Raw genomic sequence first — 23,520 nt, 5'->3', positions numbered from 1 at the left:
CCAGCAGCCGGGGTTTCTCTAATGATAGGGTCGACTTCTCCAAGCTTGCGCCTGTGATTACCCATGATCCCTCAGTGCTGCGGTTTCCTCACTGCACCCATCCCTGAGAGGGCTGACATCCTCATGTTTCTGCAGCTTTTTTTTTTTCACCAAATATATCGTGCCTGATGCCCGCTGTGAGAGCGAAATGAGCCCGTGGACAAACACCAAACACTGCCACTCCTTTTTTCCCCTCTCATCCTGTACGTGTCCACTCTTCCTCCCTTTCCTTCACCGTCTCTTTCTCCTCCTCTTTCATCCTTCCTCTCCTAAAAACCGCCTCTCTGTTCTTGAAACAAATCAGCTGTAAATGCTTCTCCTTTTCATTTTTTTTTCTACTAGTTGCGAGAAGTTTCCAAGGAAACCGGTTTCTTTTGTGGTCGGGGTTTTTGTCGGGGTCTCATTGGTCTGCCGGGAACAGAGAGCACAAAGGCTCAAGAGCTGGCTTTTAATGGGGGTGGGAGGTTGTCGGGTTGTGGAGGTGGGAACCAGTTGAGCCTGAGAATCACTCCCAGTTTCACATGTGTCTCTCTGTAGGAATCTCAAGGTAAGAACTTAATAGTCTAAATTGATTTATCACAGTGGTGTAAGTAAGAGGGGATCTAGAGTATTTAAGTTTGAAAGTCTGAGGAGGCCCATGGAAAAAGGATCTGGAGTTCTGGAGGAGTCAGAGGGGAGGACCGTGCAGTGATTGATACTGAAGCTGCCGTTCACAGGAATGCTACTGCAAAGTATTTCCTCTCAAATATTTCCGGAGACTGGGTATTACGCAGGAGAGTCACTTGAGGAGCCACAGATTTTCGGAGCATGAGCTAAGAGTTCCCAAAGCAGCATGTTGTGACTGGAAATTACTGTTTGTCACATTTCTGTCTCGTGCAGTAGCCGTTAAGTGAAGGTCTATTTTCCCCAGAGCTGAATTAGTATTTATCACGACATGTGCTGTACAGTGTGTGCCAAACTTTTTATTGGTCTGACATTTTTGCAAGCCTGGATACAGTCAGTGCTGTTAACTTTATTTGAAGGTATAACAATGTTTCCTGGTTTTACCATGTTTTAAATTCTAAATTTCTCCTTTGTGCACTTTATTTTTTGCATGAAACCTGCTGAGTAGATTCTTTGATTGTTTCTCGTGCTTTCCATTTCTGTCTCTCTCTAAAGCATGCTTTTTATTTACATTACTTAAAGGAATATATCACCCAAAAATAAGATTGTTTGTATATCAAGTAGTTGTCCTGTGTTGTGTTGAATTTGTGAAGAAAACTATGTTTTTCTCACATGCCTCCAGGGTGAACGAAGAATAAAAAAAAAAAGATTTCCCGCATTTAACAACAACAAAACTGCATCAAAACATCTACTTACAAACTATATAATCCAAGTCTCTTTTATGCAGTTTTATGCTCAGTACTTCCCAAATAGCCACTCCTCTCTGATGGGACACTTAACTAAAAGTAAAACTTAATTTAACCTCTCTTCAAACCAGACTCCATTGACAAAAACAGTAATTTTACGACGCAGAACACAGGAGCTGCTGGTCTACCACTGCCTCAAATGGTCCCTTTTTGTTTGTGTTATTGTGTGACTTCGGGGTTTTAAAGGGTTAGTTCAGATCCACCAAAATCACACAATAACACAAACAAGCTGCTGATGGAGGCAGCGGTCAACCAGCAGCTCCCGTGTTTACCAACATAAAATTACTGTTTTTGTCAATGGAGTCTGGCTTTGAAGAGAGCATAAATTAAGTTTCTCTTCCCGCTCAGTTCCCCGTCATACAGGGCTGTCTGAGCATATGATTAGAAAAATGAGGCTTGGATTATACTGCAGAGTTTGTAAAGTGATATTTTGATATAGTTTTGCTGTTGGTAAACGTGGACCCCTATGTCTTCAGTTTATAAAGAAATTTCCAAGTTTTTGGATTCTTTGTTCACCGCGGAGGCATGTGAGAAAAATAAAGTTTTCCCCACAAATTCATTGTATCACAAGTTGAGTAATTGGTATACAAATAATTATTTTGTAGGTGAAGTATTCCTTTAATGGATCAAACATGAAACTCAGCTCCTGGAAGGGCATGTGTATTGATTTGCCTCCGCTCTGACACTAAGCAGTCTTTGCAGCAGATTAATAAGACACTAATCTCTCCATCTAGCGTTCAGCTCTTTCCCAGATAGACACTTTGACAATACAAACCCTGACTTTAATCACTGTACTCTACACATCCCCCTTCCTGAAGCCGAGTTTGGTCATTTTTTTACTCTGCCTTACCATTTCTCACGTAATGCCACCTAACCTTAACAACCTAACCATGCAAATATCCATCTGTTGCAGGCTGCGCCCTCTGACCCCGACACTGACGGGGTGGCTTTAGGTCACCGGCCTAAGTTTCCCATCCCTAACATCCCCTCCACCCTGGACAAGCAGACTAACTGGTCTAAAGCCCTGCCGCTGCCCACCCCAGAGGAAAGAATGAAAACCAATTCACAAGTCATCACCTCATGCGTCATCCCCATTAATGTGACTGGTAAATTTACAGCGTTCTGTTTCATGTCTGAATCTGTGTATTGTGACAGGACTGAGCAGTGGCGCAGAGATCCTGAACTTCTTTGTTAGGAGAGATTGTCACTCTGTTCCTCAGCAGCTTTCTTTAGCTCTTCTTAAGGGAATAGTTAGACTGTTTGGGAAATGTGCTCGCCTTCTTGCTCCTTGGGAGTTAGATGAGATGATTGACAGCACTCTCATGGTCTGTTAAATATAAGCCTTCAGCCAGAAGATGGTTAGCTCATCTTAGCATAAAGATTGTGTCTATTTGCACACAGGTAAGAATAATCACACTGCAGCTACTCTGCTATTTACAATCATCCCTATGTATCTCATTGAGTGCTGTGATTGGCCGGTACTCATCACGTTGACGTGTCCAGGTTGGAAGTGGTTAGGATGAGGACAAAAAGGTCATGGTTAGGGCGAGTACTAGCCAGTCTCAAATATTCTCTGAAATTAAAAATTATGCGCTGAGTGTTTGTTTGATTCTGAAAATGCTAAAATAAAGGTTTAAAATAAGATATAACATGCTGATAATGAGCTTTAGACATGCTGGTAAGTGTGTGTTTAAAAATTTGATAGCACCAGGCTAGCTGCAGGGTGTTTCCCTTAGTTTCCAGTCTTTGTGCTAAGCAAAGCTAAGTTAACATAGCGTCTCATTTAGTGCACAGACATGAGAGTGGTATCAATCTTCTCAGCTAAATGTTAGCAAGAACGTGAATAAGTGTATTTTTAAACATTTGAGAGTGCCAGGCTAGCTGTTTCCCTCTGTTCCCAGTCTTTATGCTAAGCTAAGCTAACTGTCACCTATAGCATCTATTTAGGGCACAGACATGAGAGTGATGTGGATCTTCTCAGCTAGCTGTTAGCAAGAAGGCGAATTAGTGTATTTTAAAACATTTGAGAGTGCCAGGCTAGCTGTTTCCCTCTGTTTCCAGTCTTTATGCTAAGCTAAGCTAACTGTCACCTAGCCATAACATCTCATTTAGAGCACAGACATGAGAGTGGTATGGATCATCTCAGCTAGCTGTTAGCAAGAAGGCGAATTAGTGTATTTTTAAACATTTGAGAGTGCCAGGCTAGCTGTTTCTCTCTGTTTACAGTCTTTATGCTAAGCTAACCATCACCTAGCCATAGCGTCTCATTTAGTGCACAGACATGAGAGTGGTATGGATCTATTCAGCTAACTGTTAGCAAGAAGGCGAATTAGTGTATTTTTTAAACATTTGAGAGTGCCAGGCTAGCTGTTTCCCTCTGTTCCCAGTCTTTATGCTAAGCTAAGCTAGCTTAACCATTCCATTTAGTGCACAGACATGAGAGTGGTATCTATCTTCTCAGCTAACTGTTAGCAAGAATGCGAAAAGCGTGTTTCCCAAAAAGTCAAACTGTGACTGCACATACTGTTGTTCTCCTCAGTAAAACAGTTGTTTGTAGTCCACTTTGCACACATAACAAAAAAAAAAGAAATATTTTCAAGCAATTTGGAAATGTTACAATTAAGTATAAACCCTCATCAGTATCAAAGTCTTGTGTTGCCACAGAGAATCTCTCTCCATGTGCAAGTCATGCTTTGAGCCCCGTTAACTTTCTTTCTCATGCTTCAGCGCTTTGTGCCTGTGATTGCGAGGCGAGATGCTGTGACATGAATGCCAATTAGTTCTGTGCGAACTGTTGAAAAGGCCTGCCCCGATGTAATTTACTCTCGCTCACATTGACTCAAAAGAAGAGTTGTACGCCAACACTGGCTGAGTCAGACACAGTTGAGGGGAAAAATGCACATTGTAAGCAAAGTCCAGCAATTGCTATGGTGCTGAAAGGCCTGACCTGCTATCACATGATAGTCATAACGTCAACTGAGGGAGGCAAACAAGGAGGAAACACAACACAGCTGAAGCACAGAGCAGGAGTTGTCTTTTGGTTTGTACAGACATCAACATACTGATGTTATCTGTTGTGTTATATGACTTATTTTGCATGTTTTCAGCAGCTTAAACAACATCAAGTAATTAATAACTCCATATCTTACTCTGAGCACCCAGATTAGATTGTCTTACTGTGGCTTTAAGCTCCATCAGAGATCTGTCCTCGACTCCTCACTGCTATTTTTGTAGAACATCTAATTTAGTTCAGCAGAGTGTTACAGATTTTATTTTTTTTTTTACAAGACAGCGTGAGAGTTGAAGAAGGAAAACGCTGCGGTTGCTGCTAATCAAAGATTCCTCAGATGTCCCGTCTCTGTTGCAGGCGTTGGCTTTGACAGAGATGCTAGTGTGCGCTGCTCGCTCGTTCACTCGCAGTCTGTGCTTCAGAGGAGGAGGAAGCTGAGGAGACGGAGGACTGTCGCCGGCGTTCCCCGACAGGTGCAGCAAGATTTAGGTATGTAGCTCATCATGATCATCACACTCTTGCCTGTCTGTCACAAAGACTTAAAAAGACGGATGCAAACTGTTAAAGTGAAATAAAAGTTTGTGTTATTTGCTGCCACTTAAATAAAAGGGTTTTGTGTTCAGGGTGGCTGCAGGTCCTTAAAAAGTCTTAAACTGTAACTGTTGACATCCTGGTGTTAAAGGTCTAAATCACATTAATTGTAAAGACAGTGGCACAATTGTATGTGTCATTTTGTGTTCAGATTTTATCCATGTCAGTAAACTGTAAAAGAAAAGCAGAATGATCAGCTTTATAGTATGTCAATGTAAATATGAGAGACGTCAGCTTGTGAGGCTTATTCTCAGTGTTAGTGCGTTCTGCTTTTTAAGATATTTTGGGGCATTTCATGCTTTTATTAGCCAGAGGCGAGTGGAGAGATGACAGGAAGTGAGAGGAGAAAGAGATGGGAAATGACACTGAGATACAGAGAAATAAGTTTAAAGGGATAGTTCAGATTTTTTTGAGTGAGGTTGTGTGAGGTTGTTCGCCTTAGTCATGTGTTATGTTCTCCATCCATGCTTTCCTCAAAGCCACCAGACTCCATTGAGAAAAACACTAATTTAAGCTCACTGAACACAGGAGCTGCTGGACGACCACTGCCTCATTTGTGAGTTTTTTTGTGTTACTGTGTGACTGTGTTGAATCCAAACTAACCCTTTAAAACACCAGTCACACAACACCACAAATAAACTCACTGATCGAGGCAGCAGTAGAGCAGCAGCTCCTGTGTACTGTGATGTTAAATTACTGTTTTGGAGTCTGGTTGGAAATCACATTGCTGAGCTCCCAAGGCGGTGCATCCTGCCTGCTTCTCCAAACTGGAGGCGTGCCGGCCACCATTTTCATTCATTTTTTATTCTATAGCTGTATCTGAGACTTAATTGCGTTTTCTAACGTTTAGTGTTTCTTTCTTCTTCCAGACTCTGATGACTCTCCTGGTTCCAGAGAGCGGACTGTGATAGTTCATGCCAGTCCCATCACTCCCTCCAACGAGGAGCTGGCCAGCCATCTCAGCACCAGAGACTCAGGTTGCCAGACAGAAGATTTTTTGATCTCAGGAGCGCCGTCTCGGAGGAGGATCAGGGCCCAGAGAGGCCAGGGAGTCTCCCTCTCCCTCTCCCACTCTGCAGGCAACATCTTGTGCCTGCCAGACAGCGCTGACGCCATGTTCTCCGCCTCTGTGGGTGCACGCCTGCGCTCCCGGAGTCTGCCCAGAGACGGGAGCCGGATGATAGACAACGGGCATCACGACAGCGACGACGATGAGGAGGAGCTCTCCCCTTTTAATGCTGAGGACTTCCTGCCGGGACCTGGAGAGTTGATTCTGAAGGATGAAGAAGAGAGCACGGATGATCAGGCCATGTCTGAACGCCAGCTGGGCCTCAAGTACACGCAGCTGTCAGAGAGTCCGGAGCGCAGCTGGATGGAGAGGACCAGATCCCAACTGCCCAGGAAGGCCGACATGGGCAGCTGTGAGATCTCATCCAGCTCGGACACCTTCAGTAGCCCCGTCCATTCTGTCTCAGCTGCAGGGGTGCTGGGAGGACAAATGGACCATAAGGAGGACCACCAGTCCTCGAGTGGGAACTGGAGCGGGAGCAGCTCCACCTGCCCCTCACAGACCTCAGAGACAATCCCCCCAGCAGCCTCTCCACCTCTGACAGGCTCCTCACACTGTGACTCTGAGCTCTCCCTCAACGCCGCCACTCACGCCAACGATGACCAGACTAGCTTCATGCTGGACCACTACCAGGGTCTCAGGACCCAGCGGGCGGGCTCCTTCTCCTCCACAGCTATGGACATATTAGAGGAAGCAGGGTCCAGCACTCCCATCGAGGGGGAGTGGAGTTACTCCCACTCTGACCCTGCACGCTCACAGGACTTCAGCCCTGAGCCGAGCAGAGAGGCTGAGAGCAGCCTGGGCTGCCCCAGCTTCACCAGCATGGCCACCTGCGAGAGCAGCTACTCTGACAAACCTCCGTCGGAGAAAGCCGACACCGTCTCACACTACTCCGTAGACACTGAAGGCTACTACACCTCAATGCACTTTGACTGTGGTATAAAAGGTAGCAAAAGCTTCACTTATAACTATGCAGCCTCGGGCTCTGATTGCGGCCTGTCTGACTCAAGTGGTCACATGACTCTGGGGAGGCGCTGCCTCTCTTTAAGAAAACCAAAGGCGAAGCCGTGTCCGCCTAGGAGGAGTTCATCCTTAAGAAAAATATGCAGTGAGGGAAACATCCCTGACAATAAAGAACCAAAGATTTCGTGCGGGCAGCAACTTCCACTGACTTCCAAGGATAGGAAACTGCAGCTGGTTTTATCCGGCTCTCAAAGTCATATAGAAAACTCTTCACTAGTCAGAGAGCCCCTTGTGGTGTGGGGGGAGTCAGCTGATCTACCTGACTTAGGTGTGTTTAGCTCCACAGATGCACATTCGTTTAAGGATGAGGGGGTTGTACAGTCAGACTATGCAGATCTGTGGCTCCTGAACGATTTAAAATCCAGTGACCCATACCGATCTTTGTCGAACTCTAGCACAGCAACAGGTACAACTGTCATTGAATGCATCAAGTCACAGGAAAGCTCCGAGTCTCAGACGTCCCAGTCCGACTCCAGAGCCACCACCCCCTCACTTCCATCAGTGGAGGGAGAGTTCAAGCTCAAGTCTCCAGAGAAGCTGGCAGGCCTGGCCAGCCCATCCAGCGGCTACTCCAGTCAGTCAGAAACCCCCACCTCCTCCTTCCCCTCCGCCTTCTTTCCTGGACCGCTGTCACCATCCAGCGGCAAGAGGAAGCCCAAAGTCCCTGAGAGGAAGTCCTCTCTTTCGTCGCTGTCGCTGCAGTCGCTGTCCTCCTCCTCGAAGAGAGACCTGGAGCTGCCAGTAATCCCTCCAACCCACCTCGACTTAAGTGCCCTTCACAGTGTCAGCAGCAACAAGGCTTCAGCGTACAGGACGCAGATTCAGATGCTTCACCAAAACAAACAAAAAGCTGCAGTGACAGCCAAACCTGTCGCTGTTCCTAACTCAGAGGTGTTTAACGCCCACCCCATGTCCATCACACCCTCAGTGCTGCACTCAGTACAGCTCCGATCCATCAATAAGGAACATGAAGGAAGCCACGAGGACAAAACAACTTCCAGACTCAAATGTCCCACTGTGAACTTAACTAGCACTGTTTCCTGTAGTAAATCTGTAGAGCTCAAGAGTCCCCTGTTACACAACTCACATCACACACCCGCCAAGGGGTCGTATGAGTCCGTGTTTACCTCAAACGAAGAGCTCACAGACGGAGAAGCAGCATGTCAGAATGAGATGAGGAACAAGCAGGCTCCTTTAGAGAGCATGACGGCATTCACGCTGCAGTCAGAGCCGTCGTTAGACATCCCTGAGAGGACCGCAGGTCATGAAGGAGAGGCATGCAGAGAGGTAGTAGAAACAGCTGTCTGCAGCTCGCAGTCGGAGCCTGTAGATCAGCAGAGAACTGAGCCGTCTGAAGAAGAAGCACCAGGTCTCTCTGTTCAGCAAAGTTCACCACAGAGATCCAACGGTCTTGATAAAGTGCCTGCTACTGACCAATCAGAGGCGTTGCAAGAGAGCTCGATCAGTGATGACGGGAGCAGAGATGTGGAACATGAGTCGTCAGGTGCTTCAGCCGAGAGTGCCTCCCAGGACGGCAAGGATGAGTCCACAGCAGAGACAGAGGATTACTTCAGTAAAGGTAGACACTCACTGTTCACGCCATTCAGTCTCAGAGCATTTGCTAGTTTTATTGTCTTGTACTTACTTATTAGTTTTTGTTTGAATGTCTTTTCTCTTACTTTCTGCTGTCTCTCTCTGTCAGTTATGTCAGTTTCTTGCTCAGTATCAAGGCTTACTTGTGAGCAGCCGACCAGTCCACTATGAAATTATCAATCTATAATGACCTGTGGAGTAAAAACGGCTGGGAAACCCCTGATGTACAGGATCACAGATGTTGTAAACTGTGCAGAGCATGATAAATCTGAAGGGTCACATGAAGATTCACAGGAAAGAAAAAAAACATATGCAACACAGAATTGTGTATTTGTTTTTAAAGCTGCTGTTTTCTGACCTTTCCTTTGTTTCTGGTGTTTCTACAGCCCAATCACCAGAGGGAAATGTTATAAATGTTATATAAGCTCATTTTTGTCATTGTGGAGGGGACAGCGGATGGCGTGTCACCTAAATCAGTGGTTTTCCAAAGGGCAAGCCAAAATCTCAAGGCACACCATTTGAGAACCACTGATTTAAGTGACACTGTTCAAATCCAATCTGGTCGTTTTTTGGTGACCCATCACGACATTTCCCAGCCGCATTTCTCCAACCAAACCTCGGTGTTTTTCACAGACCCGTCTCTGCTTTTCCAGCAACTTTTGTGCCACCGAACGTGAATTTTTTTTATGCTGAAACATGATCTTTTCCTGACTGTAACCAATTATTTTTGTGCCAAAACTGAACATGTTAATTTCTGTTAGCAGACTCTTCACCCAGTGACAACGCAGTGTCGCCTCTGAGTGATGAATCAAGGCCAGACGATGACAGCGTGTTTCTGTCCCCCACCAAGGCTCGGACTACTGAGGATCTGTTTGCTATGATTCACAGGTGAGCACATAAGAGCCACATTTAAAGTGAGAAGGAGGACGTCTGGAGCAATTGGGGTTTACAGTGCGTTGCTGCAGGGCACCTTGGTGGTGCCCAGAAGGTGAACTGGCACAAAACTTCAGACTCAAGTCATTAAAAAGTTTCTCCAAACTCTTCTAGTGTGTGGCCAACATTAGTCACATCTACAGCAGTTAACAGAGATTCTTAATTTCTTCATTTCCAGGTCCAAAAGGAAAGTGTTGGGCAGGAAGGATTCCACTGAGCTGAATGTGAGGAACCGGCTTAGTGCTGCGTCAGGGAACACGCCACCCAGCAGCACCGTGAGCTCCCCCGTCTCACTGGTGTCCCCCTCCTCCGCTGTCACCCCACCAGGCCTGCACAGAGTCTCCGGTCCCATCTACAGGAATGCAAAGAAGTCCAGCACCTCCAACGAGGAATTCAAACTCCTGTTGCTCAAAAAGGGCAGTCGCTCCGAGTCAAGTTACCGCATGTCAGCGACAGAGATCCTCAAGAGCCCCATCTCTCCTAAATCTCCTGGAGACTCCCTGATGGAGTCGCCAAGACAGCCCGAGGAGCCCGCCTCTCCCCTGCAACATCAGCAGCACCAATCAGGACCAGATCAGCTCTCCAGTCCCTATCCCAAAGCCAACGCTGAGGGCTTCTCCCCGAAATCCTTCTCCACATCCGCAGCTTCCAGGCAGGGCCGCTCCAGAATCCCCCCACCCGCCAACAGCAGCCGATACGGCATGCGCAGCAGACTGTACTCAGCGCCCATGCAGGCGATCTCTGAGGGCGAGACAGAGAACTCAGACGGGAGTCCTCATGACGACCGCTCATCACAGGGCTCCACGTAGGAAACAGAGTAGAGGTGTCGGAAGGTATGAAATTATTTTGTTAGTTTACAGTGAAAAAAAAAACAAAATGGACCAGAATGAGTTCTAATATATATGAGATGTGGTGAGGTTAATGTTAACGTATGCAGAACAGTAGGGGTTTTGTTTAAGAAAATAATCATGAATTTACTAATTGTGGCTGAGTTTTATAGATGTTTCCTTTTGGTTATTCTGTGGATACTTTAAACACTTTTACCTGTGTTCAAAAATATTTTATACACACAGTAGCTCTAAAGAAATATCCTCATGATCTGAACATGGAGCATTAGAAACAGGGAACCAGCTTAGTTAGAAACATATAGAAATCATGAGCAAAACATTTTACAGAAAACTACTCTTGGGTTAGTTTGTGGCACAAACACATACAACTGGTTGCCTTTAGTCCTGCTATAGTATATTAAAGGGATAGTTCATCTCTTTTGAAATAGGGCTGCATGAGGCACTTATACATAGTCAGTGTGTTACCTACAGTAGATGTCGGTCGGCACGCTCCAGGTTGGAGAAGCAGACAGGAGTACTGACACAGAAGCAAAGCAGTGTACTGCTGTGGACAGGGGCAGCAGCAAAACGTATTTCAGCCACCTAAAATATTCAATGTCAGTTTAAGTGTGCAGTATTTTTAGAGTACTGCCAACGGGGGAATGTTAACAGCTTCCCTTTCCCATCTATGCTCTCTTCAAAGCCACCAGACTCCATTGAGAAAAACAGTAATTTAACATCACTGAACACAGGAGTTGCTCGTCTACTGCTGCCTTGATCAGTTAGTGTGTTTGTGTTACTGTGTGACCTTGGTGCATCTGAACTAACCAAAGTCACAAATTAACACTAACTAACTAACCAATTGAGGCAGCGGTAGACCAGCAGCTCCTGTGTTCAGTGATGTTAAATTACTGTTTTTCTCAGTGATGTCTGGCTTAAGTTCCCCCTGAGAGATGAATGTCTGACAGTAAAGAAAGATAGCCCTGGTCTCGGTCTCACTCCCAACTCATCAAAAACTGAGGTTTGGACGGCGGCTCATCGGCGTCAGACGCTGACACACTGAGGCACCCTTTAGTGGTGTTATGAGATGCCCCGGGTGGCAGCATCCATCAAGCGTGAGAAAGTCGACTTGGAGCAGGCAGGAGGGGAGGTGAGGGGAACTTATGGTACTCTGTATTTACCCAGGAGACTGCCGTTCATGTCCCGTGTGAAACCAAAAGTCAATCAAGTTATTTTGAAAACAACATAGGGTGCTAGTAGCTGTAGCATACTACGCTAGTGATGTATACTATATAAAGTTAGTAACAAACGTACTTATTTGCTTTTGTTGACTAAACCTGAGGAAGAAACCCTAAAAACTAAAGTTTTTTAACCTATATTCAAAGTTTATTTTGAAAAAGACTATGCATTGAATGCACAAAAACTGTGCATTTCCTGTGAAAACAGAAGTTTATTTTGAAAAGAGATGAGCGTGAATCGACACGCTGCCCCTGAACATCCAAAACTGAGGCAGGAAGGTACATAGGGTGTCATATGTTGACATGGCAGGCCACTGACAGAGCATTTGTATTTGATGAGAGTGAGAGTGTGTTTTCCTGTCTGCTTCTCCAAACTGTTGCTGTGCCAACCACCTTCTTCTGTACGTAACACACTGACTATAGTTAAGAATCTCATACAACCCCTCTTCAAAAAGCCCAAACTGTCCCTCTAATGTTAAATATTAGTCAGATTTCTCTAGCATTTTGAAGCAACTCTCACAGTTTGACATTTTTATCTTGTAAAAGTAGAATATATTAGATTACCTGTATGTATTCTGTGAATACCTATGCAACTAGACACACACACCTTTAACATGTCTTCAAGCCAGTTATAGAAATAACTTTTGATACTCCCTCACTGATCATCAGGACAAACACTGTGTGAGAAACAGCAGTGGAAATAAAATGTGAAGCCTCAAAGCATCTCTTCATACTGATGACGTGTTTGTATATTTTACACAGTCCTTTTAACAGCGTGCTGTAAATTATATCAAAGTTAGATTACTACTACAACATTTTAAAATTCTCACGCAATAAGATGAGTAATTAGAGGTGAGACAGGAAACGTCAAAGCCAAGCACTAACTCGACAATCTTAGGAGACGTGAAGGGAGCAGGTGTTTAAACATGGGAGACGAAAAAGTGATCAAAAAGTCAGAGGTGGGGAAACAGGAGGGCTGTAAAAGAAAAAAGGAGGATCATGGAGTTTTTTAAAAACGTGATAATGGTCATTTCTGGTTTGCTGATTCAGTGTGTTTATGAATCGTTGAAAGGGGCAGAAAGTGGAAAGTGTTCAGGAGGATCAAATATGCCTTATTTTAATCTTAACAAGAGACAGTAAGTGACGAAGCAGCGAGAGCCTCAGCAAGTGGAGTGTTAGTGAGATTCTTTTGATGGAGGATGAAGGGGTAGGTTATCATTCTGGATTTAGGGATGTGGCATTTGCTACTGTTTCATACCAAATGCTCGTCTTTTGGTACAGAGCCCGACCGATACTCGATTTTTAAATACTATGTACATACGCATGTGTCCAATTATTCCTCAAGTTTAACAATAAACTTAATTGGCAAAAATTATAAGCTTCATTGGGAATTTAATAACACTGAATAAGGAAAACTTTTCATATCAGTGCATATTGGACAACATATATGCTGATACTGATATGTCAGTATTCAGTATCTATATGTTGGTCGGGCTCTACTATTCTATTCCCCTTCAAAAATAAAACCTGCCACGGTTTTGTATTTTCTGTCACAACAATCTAAATATATTTATTTTTATAAATGATGCAGAAAATCTCCGTACACTCCCTGATTTGGTTTACACCTTTAGATAAACTAAAAATGACATTTTTAAATGCAATGAATTGCTGGAATAACGTATTTTATTCAGATAGTTATTTTATTAATAAGAGACGAATACATTTTTAATCTTATTTCAGACACTGAAACACTGAGACAAATAGGAAAGCAACTCCTTAGTGTCATTAGAAGATGGCATGAGCAGTCATAAGCTACAAGTGTACTGAGCTTGAACAGTGACGGGAAGTTTTGGCATTGAAAGGTAGAATTTGGCGTTGAAAAGGGAAACACGGGCATTAAAACAGATTTTTATTTTTAGAACAAGACAGACAACTGGTTGCTCTGTATGTCCTCCTGAGACCCTGTGTCCTCATATGATTACGTGACCTTTCACCAGTTGTCCTCAATTGTGGACACGTTTTGTGCCATCTAGTGGTAGTAAGAGCACAATACACTAATCCATGTAAAACCAAGATGGCGGCCATCTCTGCCAAGTTAGTCTGCAGCTGATCCTGACAGAAAAATGGACCAAAAGCTGATCACATTTTATGGTTGAAACGTGTTTATTTATGATGAATAATGTTCGTAGTTTGATATGACAACAAATTTGACCAATTTAAAGACATTGGGAATTTATTATCGTTGACGTTTCATTTTATATACTTATGAAGTCCCACTGATCCCAAATAGCTTGGAGAAATTAAAAAAGCATACGAAACAAAAGTTCACGTCTCAGGAGGATATACAAATGTAGATCAAAACCTCGTGTCAGGTGCTCGTGGAGAACGGGAAACAACTGGATCGACAGGAAGACAATTCAGGCACTCCGAAAAATATGTAAAAAAAAATTACCACTGCAGGTCTTCAAATGTTTTTAAAGCCCTGACAAATTCCTGCAGTGGTCGAATAATGTTGGCTCTTTAAATGATTTAGCCTCTACAACAAAGGCTTTTTAATATTTCCCTGTTTTGTGTATTTTTTTTGGAGTGCCTGGATTGTCTTCCTCGCAATTTTTGTTTTTATTTTTATTCTGGAGTCATTCTTTTTGTCATTGTCAGTTTTTCTCTACACCAAAACAGTGACAGAAAGTTGAAACTGAAAAGAATAGACTGAGAAAAAAAACCAAACAGCCGTCATTGTAAAAACCTCCGAAACAATCAGAATATTGTTACTGGAAAACATCAGAATGCAAAAAAATATCAAAATAAAGTCATTTTCAGTGCCTGTGTTTTATTTTTCTGTACCAAAACTTACTGTCACTGCTGCAGCTCCATACTAGTGAGGTTTAGTTGTAACCCTGGCACTCTTCGTCCCACGTATTCACAATAATATTATAAGTATATAGATGCAGCAATGGTGCTCAGCCATTATGCAAAAATATCTCTGTAGCCATATTTCTTCCCTTTAGGTACACTGTAAATATCAACTTCATTTTGGCCTTAATGACACTCCATACTGATGCAACGTCATGTAACAGGGTACACAAAGGGTTACGTCTGTGAACCTTCATTCCAACCTTCTTTCTTTCTTTCTTTTTCTTTTTTTTTTTGCACTGATAAAGTGATGTTTGTGAAGTTTCATCTGTCTCTTGCTGTACCTGGAGATATTTATAGACCTTTACATGGAGCTGTTTGACTTTCCTTGAATAATATCTACACTCTGAGTACGCTTTAGGAGTGGAGTAGATGCTTCTGCCAAAGGCTAGGACGTGCACACGTTAGCAGCATCAAACTGTTTATCTCTTCTCGTTTACTTGACTGAAACAGATACTAAAGAAGAATCACAGTAACTTATGGTACTAGATGCATTTCATTTGGACTTCACATCGACCTCTGCATACTGTAGGTTTCAGCTTTGTATTTTTTTTTCTTTGTACAAACGTGTAAATACAATAACTTTTGGAGATGTCACAGAGGTTGTTGAATTGTTTCTTCTGTAAAAAAAAAAAAAGTTTACATTGATTTCAAACCTTTGTATATTTTTGAGCTGTGGAACACTTTGTCTTGTATTTATTTTTTAGTAAGCATTGTGGAAATCCCATAGTAAATCCTATCAAAGCCAAGTGCTAGCACAACAGGCTGCTTAGCAAATGTGTATAAGAAGACAAATAAATGTGACTGCCTTGAAAATGACTCGTTGGGTCTGTGGTGATGTTCTGTGTTTTTATTTTTAAGGTTTGTGACCATAAAATGCATTTCTGTAGCCCTTGTTTTGTAAATATCTTTTTCTTTTTCAACATAAAACTGCACATTTTGGAGTGAGTCAGCACGCCCCCTGGTGTCACAACAGTGACTGGGCTCAGCCTTAGAGATAGGGTGAGGAGACATCTGGCGGGAGCTCGAAGTAGAGCTGCTGCTCTTTTGCGTCAGAAGGGGTCAGTTTAGGTGGTTCGAGCATCTGATCAGGATCCTCCAGGACGCCTCCTGTTAGAGGTGTTCCGGGCACGTCCCACTGGTAGGAGGCCCCGGGGCAGACCCAGAACACACTGGAGAGTTTATAGAAAGCACCATGCCACACTACACAAACTGTTTAGAAATGGCCTGTGGAGCGTGACACAAAGCTCAAGGTGTCGACCTGGCTTCTAAATTTCCCAGGTCCCAATCTGCTCAAGGATTCTTGTGATGTGCCGGTACCCCAGATGTACCCTAATCCAAGGTGGGGCCTCCTTGGATCGGACATGGCTCTGACCTGTGGAGGCATGGACTCAGGATCTCTGGGAGTGTCCTGCAGTGTCTGGCACCAGTGCGTTGGCGGCAGATCCATTTAGTCCAGTGGGTTGTGAGGTGGCTTAATGGCACGTGCCACAGATGCTCATTCAGATTGGGATCTGGAGAATTTGGAGGCCAGGTAGACACTTTGAGGTCTTTGTCACATTCCTTGGGCCATTCCTGAGCCATGTGTGCAGTGTGACATGGTGCAGTATCCTGCTGGGAGTACTGTTGCCATGAGGGGGGGTACTTGGTCTGCAACAGTGATTGAGTGTGTGGAAAATGTCAGGTGGTATCCACATGAATGCCAGAACCAAAGGTTTCCCAGCAGAACAATGCATCATCTGGCCGGGGAACACCTTGGATGTCTGGAGTACTTTGCTGAACCTGCTGCCCTCGCGACCTGGCCCTGAATAAGCACTTGAAAATGGAAGGATGGATTTGATTGTGACCATCCCAAAGCACACCTGTGTAGTAATGATACTGCTTAATCAGCATCTTGATACACCTCACCTGTCAGGTGGATGGATTATCTTAGAAAAGTCTTAAATCTGTAACTTAAACCTGTGAAAAAATGTAACACGTGTAATGTAACTAAGTACATTTATTGGAGTATTTTCATTTCAAATCATTTTATACTCCCGCTGCATTTATTTAACAGCTAAAGTTACTTTAGATTAAAACATATCAGTTTACAAAATATGATGCATTATTATAAATGAATCTCAACCAGCTACAACCATAACATGAGATCTCCACCCTAAAGCATGTGAACCTAATAATGTAGAATATTAAAACACTGACAGGGGCAGATAAAACTTGTGCACTTAACCCTTTCACGTACAGCGGCCACTACAGTGATCAGCTATTTAAAAGCCATTTTCTTGTATACACATGGGTTTTGATGCTGTAGTTGCATTTAAGTCACTACAGTGGACCCTGGTGCGTCATGACATACACCGCCACCCACTGGACAGGTGTTGTCAGTGCAGCTCAAATCTTTCAAAACCAAGATGGCCGACAGAAAGCAAGAAATGTGCAGCTCAAGAATATCTAGCCAGTCCCTCTACAATAGCAGACCCTGGCAGGTAAGTAAAATCTGTCAATATCAAGTAACATCTAAGGAGTAATACAGTTGTTAAATTTCCAAATACTGATTATATGTTGAGGAGGAAATTACAATTAATCATCTGTCCACCAAACTGGACATCATGCATCGTGGCTATATTTCAACTACAATTAATACGATTACAGCAACTTCGTTATTCTTGGTAAAGTACCCTTTTTGTAACAGAAACAATATTTAGGAGTTTCTAGGAGCTGAGGAGTCAGGATCAAAGGTCAATGCTTTTGCGTGGCTTTGAACAGTATTAGAATTTGTTTTAAACAAACTAGTTTAACAGCATTTGAATATATTTTTACAGATTCACATGCTATATATATAATTTTTTGAATGGTTTAACGCAATGCATGCTCTCCACCCGAGTGGAAATGTGGAAAAACTCCATGAAAATGCATCTTTTAAAAAATTAACTTCATAATTTTTTTCATGCTTTTCAGCACTTAAGAAAAAAAACTTGACATAGATCGTAGCAATTCATGCATGAGAGGGCTGAGGAATATTTTCAGTGTTTCTTATAAATTTATTGGAGGCCTGTGTGGCTTCTTTTGTCTTGTTACGATACAAATTTTATCCGCATGAGGTTTAAATTTGGCACAAAGACGAACACTCATCAGAGAGCTGGTGTTCTTTCCTTGGCTGCAGTGTCAGCTTTTATTCACAAGATGGCGCCAAATCTCACAATAACAAAAGACAGGATGATAGAATCAGAAAAGACAATAAAAATTAATAGTTTTAACAAAAAATTAGCTTTTTATTTTGCATTCTTAACCAAATTAAGAGTAATTATATAATAATTTTTACACTGTCATGTTTTTAAGCACCTTATGTGTTTTGTTTGTGTTTTTAAAACAACATGGAGGTTTTAAACAATATTCTGAATCACAAACAAACAACACAGCTTCCACTGACTGTAGCCGAACACTAGAGGGTGTTCCTCTGCTGACTCCTCGGGGATATGCCGGGTAATTTAATGCAAATTGGGTGTAAATTATAGGCCTCTTTGTGTTCTGAGCGAAGGAATAACACAGCTGAGATTTTATTTTATTAAATGAAATCAACTTAACAAGTCTGAGCTGGTTCCACTCCACATACCAGCCTCCAGTCTCAGCTGTGGTTACATTAACCATGTCATTTCCCCATGTGTTGTGTCACACTCATGGTCGAGCTCCAGCTCTGGAGTCAGTGTGAATTCTCTTTGTTGCTCTGGCGAATGTCAAACGGACAAAACCGCCTTGTTCTCAGTGAGCGCCTGTCAACTGATCTGAGACTGTAAGAGAAGGGGAAAAAAAGGTAAACAAAGCCGCAGACTGTTTGGTGTCCCGAGTGGGTACCCATCAAGGGGCACAGTGACCGTGAACCCTGACCTCGATTAACACTGGAGACAGAGTGGCTTGGCATGAGTGCAGAAATCAAGTGTTTGCGTTCTCAAGAGAAATATGTGGGATGTATCGCAATAATATGAATGTAATGTGCACAGATGGAGAATAAACAGCTGATCTAAGGTCGGCTCTACAGAAGCCAACCACAAGGAAATGTCCTACAAGCTTTGATGGGGGTTTATTTATTGACTTTCTCACACAAAAAGTCTACAAGAGAAAACAGGATTCTTATTTTCCTCTTCGATGGTGGTTGAGTACAGAGATGTCGCTCTTTCTTTGAGTGTTTGTCTTTGTGTCGTACAACAGGCTTTGTGTCATGATTCGCCCTCTGGCTCTGTGGACAGTACAGCAGATATTGTATAGGCCTTAAAAGCAAATGTCAGCCCAACATGACTTTAATCATCGTCTGATGAACATGGACAAAGGCAAAATGAGACCTTCAAAGAAGCACACGGCTTTTCAGTGCTCACTTGCTGCAGATTTAAGGGACTGTGTGAAAATTATTAGATGGGTGGGGGAGTGGGAGTGGTATCTAACTTCTTTTCTTATCCCATATAGTAACACCACGTCATTAAAAGTGTTTTACCATTCGCAGATGACACAGAACTTTATGCAGATCTTTTACTGTCACTCAACCGACTTTGCACTGAATCAAATATTTTCAATGGGTTAGTATGCAATAGTGCCACCTCCAAAATTTGCTTTGTGTTCTGTCTGAAAACAAAGGTAAGGCCTGATCTCATTAGAAGCACACTGCCTTTTTTAAAACAATCGAATGTCACGAGTAAAAAAAAAGCTTTTTATGCACCTTTTTATTGTTGCCAGGCAACCACCCCATCACGCCCTCGCACTAACCTACCGTGTAATCAATCTGCTGTTTTTTTTGGTATTTTAATTTCACAGTAATTAGTATCTAGTTCCTAAAATGTCCAGGCAGAGCGTACTCCATCATTTCAACTGTAAAGTTGTCATGACCACCACAGAAAGCCCACCTCTCAAAGCATCCAATTGGTCAATGGGAAAAAAAATGACGAAAAAAAGATGCCTAATTTTCTGCTGCCTTGACCGCCTTGTATCTCCTCAAGGTCACTTAAGCTCGATTTATACTTCTGCATCAAATCGTAAGCTGAAACCATTTCCCTCAGTGGAAACAGAGCTTTTATTTACTTTAATTTCACAGATAAACAATAAATTGTGAAGACAATAAAGCCTCCACAGAAATAGCATTTTATTTATTTATTTTAGATTATTTTTTTGGACTTTTTGCCTTTATTATACAGGACAGACAGAGTGGTGGGACAACATGCAGCAAAGGGCTGCAAGCCAGAGTCGAACTCGCGACCGCTGCAGCTAGGCATCACCTCTATACATGGGGCGCCGGCACTATCCACTAAGTTACCGACGCCCCAGAAATAGCATTTTAAAGATGGATTTTTACTTTTATACTCAGCTCTATGCAGAGCCTTAGCCTTAGCCTACGCATGTGGCCTTTGCCTTTGCCTTTGCTAGCATTTGTTCTTGTGCGGTGGTCTCTCTGTGTCACTCTGCAGTTACACCTCCAAAACACTAGTTGGTGGTGGGGGATTCTGTGAAGTGCTGTGAAGTTTAGTTGATTCAAAACACACATTAAACACACATTAAACATGGCTTAATAGAGACCATTTCAAACACACATACACAAATCAGCTTCACTATAACTCGCAGCATTGACAGACAAACACTTGTCTTTATCTGGACACATTTTCTCCACAAATACAACATGCTAACATTATTAGCACAAGCCTATGGCATTTTACATTGTATAAATTAGCCTAGCATGAAACCAGGGACAACAGCAACATTTCACAAAGGTAACATTACAAAATTTGTCTCCATTACAACTCACAAGATTCACCGACAAAACAACTGTCATACTAAACACGTTTTCCAAACAAATTTAAAATGCTAACGTTATTAGCGCCAGCCTATGGCATTTTACATTGTATAAAGTAGCCTAGGAACTAGCAGAGATTTCCTCTGCTCATATGAAGCCAGGATAAATCACAAACAACACTTAAAATGCTATTTTAGTGGAGGCTTTACTGTCTTCACGATTTATTGTTTCTTATCTGTGAAATAAAAGTAAATAAAAGCTTTGTTTCCACTGAGGGAAATGGTTTCAGCTCACAGAAATAAACAGGAGGTCTGCGTCATTGCAATGTGTAGTCACACTTCTGAGTATATAAGTATAAATCATGCTTTTATATTACTTATAGTAACAGTTTCACCTCCAAAGGAATCTCTGATCTTACTTTTTACCATCTCTGCTGTATTTTCTGTAACTAAGCAACCAATCACTGAGTAGACAATCTACTTCCTGTTTACTTCAGTATGCACATACCCAGTGTGTGTGAATAGTCATGTGATATGGTATTTCAGGTGTGTTAATATGGACAGAGGTTAATTCTAAAATGCTGCTAAAAGGCTTGTGTTTATGTAGATTGTTTTTATTTTAAAACCCATTTTAAACTGATACCATGTTCGTATATATGTGGCCAAAGACTAACTTAATTGCAATTACAGATGAGGAGCATCAGGGTAAATTAGCAAAATAAAATGACAAAAAAATGTATGATGTATTACGTACAAAATAAAATAGGAGATTCAGCCCCCAGTAATTAGTGTACCATCCCTAAATGCAAAGAGAACTCAAAGGACCTTCAGAGGACTCAATTATATGTAAGTAGTAATAATAAACGTGGGTCCTGAGAGAGTAACGTTAACGATCATTCAGCCTTGGTTTGGGGATTTTTATGTCTAGTGACACATCCTATCAGCATGTGTAACATGAATGTACCAGAAACAGTCTGGAGCTGATCCACACATTGCATTATCTAGACAAGAGCACCTGTGTTGAATATCCGTCCACGTTAAAGGTGGAAATCTGTCTGATATAAATGGTTTGGTAGAGACGTCCTGGTCCTACAGTGCGGTGCATCCTCACAGCCGCTCATTCAGCCCTGATGTGCTGTATCTCTACATGTGAGTAATACTGACTGCAGACAGGGTGGGGGAGGAACACTGAGGAGGTAACCACACCAAAGTCACCACCAGGCCACCAGGGTATATTGTGAGGCTCATTATAGTGCATTAAACAGCCTCCCTGCGGAACAATGAGAGGCCCTGGGGCCCCGAGGCAGAGCCCGAGGCTGGCTGGGACTGATATGGAGACCCAGGGGATCCTGCTCACCCGGGCCTGTCACTACCAGACTTTCATCCGCAGCTGCCAAACTCCATTCTCCTCCGTGTCTGTCGTCAGCCACTTGCCAGGCTGATACTGCCGAGAGCACTGTGTGAAATGAAAGAATAAAGTACAGTGTGAAACCCTTATGTTAGAGTCGTCCTGTATCTCTCCTAAATGTGTGGGATTTTATCTTCATTATAATATATGGGAGGTTTATGATTGAATTATCTCTCTGGAGGGTTTTGGACATTTTTGTTGGAGGTAGGATGCAAAGAAAAGCTAAATAAATATGAAGGAATTGTTAATGTATTATTGAATAGTATCTGTATAAGTAAAAGGAGTCTATAGCAGTTATAGATTTTATATTATTCTATTTTTACTTTATATTATTTGTATTTTTCACGTATATATGTGTAATTTTTTTGTCTAGTTTTATTCATCACTCAGTCATGTTTTTCCCTTTTTCTTTTGTTTCTGTCTCTTAAGCGCCCAGTGATGTGTGAAGTCCCCTGAGGTGGGATTAATAAATATAATAATATATATAAATAATCTAAATATATAAAATAATCAAATAAATCACAAGGCGTGGAGAAAGAGTTAATAAAATACAGATGAAATAAACATAATTTTGTGGTGAAGAATACACAGCATGTTTCTTGCTTTCCTATCCAAACCTCTTTAGACTTATCTGGCGACCCCTTGTGGGTGTCCTGACCTTCAGGTTGGGAACCACTGCCCAAGTTACAATAGCAATTAAATGGATTAAATGGATTAGGGTAAGATGGTGCAGGATGTCCCCACCCCCATAACTCCTTCCAAACCAATACATGGCACAAAATCTACTCTGAACACACACATACTCTAATGCACTGTGACATTTCATCAGATAGATAGATAGATAGATAGATAGATAGATACTTGGAAGATTTATGAGGGAAGTCATTCAGTTTATTGTGTTAAAGAAATAAGATTTTTTTCCTTTGTAGTAAAATTGTAAAGTTACACCCTTGTAGCCTCCAGTTTAAGTCCCTATATCCCTAGAGTGTAGACCGGTAGCTGGAGAGGTGTCAGTTAAATCTGCAGCAAGTGAGGTGTCAGTTGACCTCCTGGGCACTGCCAAGGTGCCCTTGAGTAAGGCACCGAACTCCCAACTGCTCGACGCGCCTGTCCATGAGCATATCTTCTTCCTCTGTAGTAATAATAATAATAGTAATAATAATAAACCCCCAAACAACTGTCATTGTCATTTCCCTATAATTAATACCAAACTACGTATTTATATTTAAGGTGATGTGTGCGGTTTTATTTGGAATAAAGAAAGACCTGTAAAATAAAGCTTTAAAATAAAGCACATTTTTCGATTGACATGACATGAACACTTTTTTAACTATACGAGTTTTTAATTTAATTTGATTTAATTTAATTTAAACCTGTGAACCCTGAATAAATAGTGCAATTTCTTTCAAAAAATTGGGAAAAAGGCAACGAGCAACTTGGGAAGAAATGTTCCACAAATCGCAAAATATATTTATTTTAATTTATTTAGAAAATTATTTAAAAAAAAAAAAAACTAGGGAAAAACTATATTTCTAATTTTCATTATTATATATTTAAAATTATTTTACAGAATTATCATTTTAAAGCTCTTTTCCCAGGTCATTTCCTTGTTTGTTTGCTAGTTATAACTTCCCATTCTTTTTTCTGTTCTTTTTTTTTCTTTTTTCTTTTTTTACTAATGTTCTTGTTTTTAATTTT

At 42.1% G+C, this 23,520-nt stretch overlaps 1 protein-coding gene across 7 annotated transcripts in view; it reads left to right on the top strand.

Moving 5' to 3' along the window:
• nhsa (Nance-Horan syndrome a (congenital cataracts and dental anomalies)) overlaps nucleotides 1-15,464 on the top strand; it is a 94,950-nt gene extending 79,486 nt beyond the window's left edge. For 4 of the 7 annotated variants that reach the window (XM_049588921.1, XM_049588918.1, XM_049588920.1 and 1 more), the window contains 5 exons: nucleotides 2,362-2,554; nucleotides 4,816-4,947; nucleotides 5,919-8,720; nucleotides 9,496-9,622; nucleotides 9,846-15,464. In XM_049588921.1, the coding sequence (XP_049444878.1) occupies nucleotides 2,362-2,554; nucleotides 4,816-4,947; nucleotides 5,919-8,720; nucleotides 9,496-9,622; nucleotides 9,846-10,476 (3,885 nt within the window). In that variant the 3' untranslated portion in view covers nucleotides 10,477-15,464. Of the gene's footprint in view, nucleotides 1-520; nucleotides 587-2,361; nucleotides 2,555-4,815; nucleotides 4,948-5,918; nucleotides 8,721-9,495; nucleotides 9,623-9,845 lie in introns of those variants that run through there. The other 3 variants (XR_007450252.1, XM_049588922.1, XM_049588919.1) reach the window with 3 other exon arrangements.
• Nucleotides 15,465-23,520: the final 8,056 nt, after the last annotated feature.

This window comes from Epinephelus fuscoguttatus, linkage group LG10 (genome assembly GCF_011397635.1).
Source record: "Epinephelus fuscoguttatus linkage group LG10, E.fuscoguttatus.final_Chr_v1".
In the NCBI taxonomy this organism is placed as follows: Eukaryota; Metazoa; Chordata; class Actinopteri; order Perciformes; family Serranidae; genus Epinephelus; species Epinephelus fuscoguttatus.
This window is presented reverse-complemented; position numbering and strand designations above follow the sequence as displayed.